At 33.9% G+C, this 4,559-nt stretch overlaps 1 protein-coding gene across 1 annotated transcript; it reads right to left on the bottom strand.

Annotated features, from left to right (window-relative positions):
• Window positions 1-288: 288 nt before the first annotated feature.
• On the bottom strand, window positions 289-1,192 carry LOC107458611 (auxin-responsive protein SAUR71). Its single transcript, XM_016076834.3, has one exon. It carries the CDS (start codon window positions 984-986, stop codon window positions 585-587), a length of 402 nt encoding a protein of 133 aa, XP_015932320.1. The 5' UTR covers window positions 987-1,192; the 3' UTR covers window positions 289-584.
• Window positions 1,193-4,559: the final 3,367 nt, after the last annotated feature.

Below are 4,559 nucleotides of genomic sequence, written 5' to 3'. Positions count from 1 at the left end.
TTAAAAAGATAAAAACGCTTGGAATTACTGTAAATAATAAAATTTTAAAAGGCAATAGTATCAGCTTCTTAAACGGCAAAATGAAGTATAATCCAAAAACTCGAAACGGCGTGCAGTTTAAGCTTGCTTTTCAGATCACTACTAAGCTTTATCGTTTTTCAATCACACACTACTTTTTCTTTTTCCCTCTTTTTCCTTTCTTCCGTTTGTTTCGCACAAAAATAAAACGCACGGGGAATTCCAGGGGAGAGAAAAAGAATAAAGAAAAAGAAAAGAAATCGAAAGAAAGACAGACATAGGAAAAAAGATTCGATTCTCGTTTTCCTCGGTCGCGAAACAAGAACGGAGTAATAATTTTCCTCTACAGCTTTTTACATCGTGAATCAAAACCAAACAACCGAAAAAAGGAGGTAAGCGAGAGAACCAAAACCTAAAAAAAAAACATGAAAGAGAAGTGAAAAGAAGAACCCTAACATTTGTGTACTTTTTTTTACCTCAAAGATCCTGCTTTTGTATATTTACAACAAAAATCCAAAAAACGAGGGAAAAAAAAAGGAAGAAGAAGATCTGGCTAAAATTGATTATTAGTGTGTCAACTCTTCAGGGGAGTAGTTGAGGAGGTCGAGGAGGTGGCGCGTGTCACGTCCCCGCGTGAGTGCTTCAAGCACGCGCTCAAAGACTATGACGTGGCACGGAAGCCGGATAACACCTTGCTGGTCGTAACCGTACTCCTGAGCCGACTCGTTCAGAAGCTTCACGAAGATTGGATGATTCAGAAGCTCCGCACTAACCGCAAACCGCTCCATCTCGTCGCCGACGTAAACAGGAACGTGTCCCTCCGGCACCGGAGAGCGCCGCATCTTGTGGCGGAAGGAGTCGCCGCAGCGGCGCCGGTGTCGCCTTGCCGCCGCAACGGAGTCGGAGCGGAGGAGCGTGTACTGAGAAGAGTCGGCGACGCGTGAGAGTCTTCGGATCAACTGCTTCATGGTAAAAAAGAAATTAAAACGGCTTTTAGTGAGAGAAAGTGGGGATGTGGTTTTTAGACAGAGAGAGAGAGTGTGAAGGTTTGGAAGGGGTGGGGATGGGGAGAGAGAGTGTGAGAGTGGTTGGTATTTATATAGAGGGGGAGCAGGAAGAGGGGGGATAGGTGTTGTGTGTGTTTGGTATTGGGAGAGTGTACGCAAAGGGGCGCAATGGAAAGGTGATGATGCGGGAAGTTTGGGAGGTACAGGTAAACGTACTTGGCAGGTACAATTCAGTGAGAGATAAAGAGATAAGAGAGAGAAAATTAATTTAATTGGGAAAAAATTTATTATTATTATAAATAATAAATACTGTGTCTTGTTTAATGAATGGGAGGTGCGGTTGTTAAAAGAGTAAATAACAGCCGCTATGAACTCTGGGGAGGTTGGGTTGTTTGTTTATTTATAAAATATAAAAATACACATATAAAAAATATAAAATATTTTTTAAATAAATTGTAATAATATTTTATTATTTTATTGATATTAAAATATAAATTTTTTTAATTATTTTAAATATCTTATTTTAATTATATAAAATATTTTTTATTTTAATAAATAATGATATATATTATTTTTAAATTTATTTTAAAATTACATATTATTAACAAAGTTGGATACACTAATACGTAATAGTATTTAGGTGTGTCTAAACGTGTTTAGAAAATAATTTTTATTTTTCATTAAGACACGGTTAAATACAACAAATATGTGTATCGAATAAATATTAATGAATGTCGTGTCTAAAATGTGTTTAACACGCGGACACGATAGACACAACAACTTAGCGAAGTGTCTGTAATTCATAGTTTATGTTAAATACTTAAATGTTAGGAGGCATCAATATTTATTGTATTTTGCCATCATTTAGTCATTAACTTAATTTTTTTGGTGTAGTCTCTTTAGTCTAATTAAAAATAATAAATTTTAATAAATTTTTAATATTTTTTTATTTATAATTTATAATTTATACGATTAAGATATTATCCTTGTTTTTCTTTTCTTTTTCGTGATTCTTGAATTTAACTTCTAGATGTAGTATTGTAAACGGATTTTTTATTTAAATAAACTAAATAAATATTTTAATTACTGAAATAAATAATTATAAAAATTATTATCAAAATTTATCCCCTAGTTTGTAAACGAAATATGTTTGCATGTATTAGCCATGTGCGTGTGACACGTATATATCTCGTTTATAGTGTAAACGAGATACGTGCAAGCTTATCTCGTTTATACTGTAAACTAAATACGTGTTAAATTAATGTGTTTGCAATGTAAACGAGATACGGTAAGACAAATTTTCAACTGTTATAAAAGAATGTGAAACCCTTGGCATTCTTCACATAAATTTCATATCTTCTTTTTCCCGTTTTTCTTACAAAGAGTAGTAAAAAATGTCCAATAATAGTGGATATGTGGTTGTCTGTGTCTACCCCAATTGTCATATGAGAAACAGCGACAATGGGGTGATATTTGAGTGTGAGAATATGTTACTATTGCGCACTCGACGTGTAAGTTCGTTGTCCGAGTTGATGAGTTTGATATTGAGAAACGTTGGTGGCACAGGGAGAAGAGAGATTGGAACGGTGGGGTAGGTTGTTAGTACCGTTGGGTAATTTAGTTTTTCGGTTTCGACTATTTCGCCTCCAGGGCGACGAGCATGTGTGTGACTCATGTTTGACATCCATGGGAGAATCATGGCAGAACAAGTGAATGGAGCTTTCCACTGAGGTTGGTGATGTTGGTGGTGGTGGTTCTGTACACTCGACATTTGTGCAAGATGACCCACCTCTCGCACCATCACCGATTCATGTTGCCAATCCAGTGGAAGACATAGAGATGGGTGAGGAAGACTCCGACGAAGAGTACGTTGCGGATAGCAACGATAGTGATTCTTCTAAAGATGATAATGAGGAGGAGTTTGTATCGGAGATGCTAGCCGAGACAGCAATGCGCTATGTTTTGCCTCCCCTCCACCCGATTCCAGCATTATCAGATATACCAAGTCACTATCATACACTGTATTTGGACGCCATGCATAAGAAATTTCTGTTTTCCAACACCGGAGAAGAGGATTATAACCTAGATGGTGGGGTAGAGTTTTAGGTCGGCCACTGATTCAAATGCCGAGATGCAATAATGCAGGGTGTGAAGAACTACAGTATTCGTAAAAGTGCTGAGTATTAAGTGGTCAAATCGGACCGATTAAAGTACCATGTGCATTGCCGTCAAGTTGCAAATGGATGTCCATGGAGTCTCCGTGTCGCCCTCCAACAGAACCTCAGATACTACTCATTTATGATTGCTATATATTGAGTAGTTTCCAATCATGGATGTTTTATTTCGTTAGGGAGGTCCGGAGGGTTGGTGGAGCACATACTTGTTTAGCATTCACTATGTCCCAAGACCGTCGATAGTTAGACAGCAGCCTCATCTGTAAGGTCATTCTACCAATGATATAGTCCAACTCATTCGTCAGCGTTCCTGTCTTGCAAGGTACAGTCGGGTAGAGCTATCCCTTCAAAACACAAATTTTACTTAGATTCATAGATATAAATATGAGAATAAAATTAATGAAAAAAAATTCTAATGATCCAAGCTCGCCAGCTCACTGTTAAGTGGGGCGGATAGGCCTTTGAAGCCGCTAGAATAAGAGGGAAAAAACAAACTTTCAGTGGAGCGAGGCAGAATAAACTAATCCATTTTTTATTTGTGATCTTGTTTTTGGATAATTGATGATAAAAAATTTTTATCATTAACTTCTTTTTATCATATATTACCACTTACTACTATTTTTTCTTATTTATCCTTGATGAATTTATCAATTAAATAGTTATTAATTAAAATAATTTAATTAGTGCTGCCCAAATTTTCTTCATCGGCATTTAGTTGACTAAATTAATTTATTTATAGATAATTAAAAAAATTTGTCATAATATTAAAATTTTTATAATTTAAAACCACTTTTTTATTTGTTAAATGATCTCATTTTAAAGAGATAGTAATATTTTGATAAAGAACTAATAACATTTTGTTATTTTAATAAAAAATCAAGTATTAGAATAATAAATCTCATATTTAATTTTAAATTACTATTTATAATATAATAATTTTATAAATAAATGTAATATTTTATGGAGATGTAATACAATATTTTGTGAAATTAAAAATAAATTTAAAATTGAAATAAGAATTAACATTAAAGCTGATCTAAAGATGAATCCTATCTAATTAAAAAGCTTAAGAAGTAAGACTTTATTTTCAAAGATATTATGTCGTTTATATTTTTCAAATGATTAATTTTTAAATTATAACTGTTTCATAAAATTTAATTATAAAATATGGGAAAATTATTTAAATTAAAAAACAGTAACTTTTTTCTTTTTCAGAAAAAGAAACTTAATTAAACAAGGACACTATATCTCATACTTGGAACTCACATGATTAAGCAAATGAAATGATACGATTATTTGGCTTAATCGCGGTGTAAAAATATCAAATACCAAGGGAAACTAAAATTTTCACGTGTTATAG

Source organism: Arachis duranensis, chromosome 7 (genome assembly GCF_000817695.3).
Source record: "Arachis duranensis cultivar V14167 chromosome 7, aradu.V14167.gnm2.J7QH, whole genome shotgun sequence".
Taxonomy (NCBI): domain Eukaryota; kingdom Viridiplantae; phylum Streptophyta; class Magnoliopsida; order Fabales; family Fabaceae; genus Arachis; species Arachis duranensis.
This window is presented reverse-complemented; position numbering and strand designations above follow the sequence as displayed.

Coding starts and splice junctions, on each gene's coding strand:
- LOC107458611 (XM_016076834.3), bottom strand. CDS start 986: ATGAAGCAGTTGATCCGAAGACTCTCACGCGTCGCCGACTCTTCTCAG.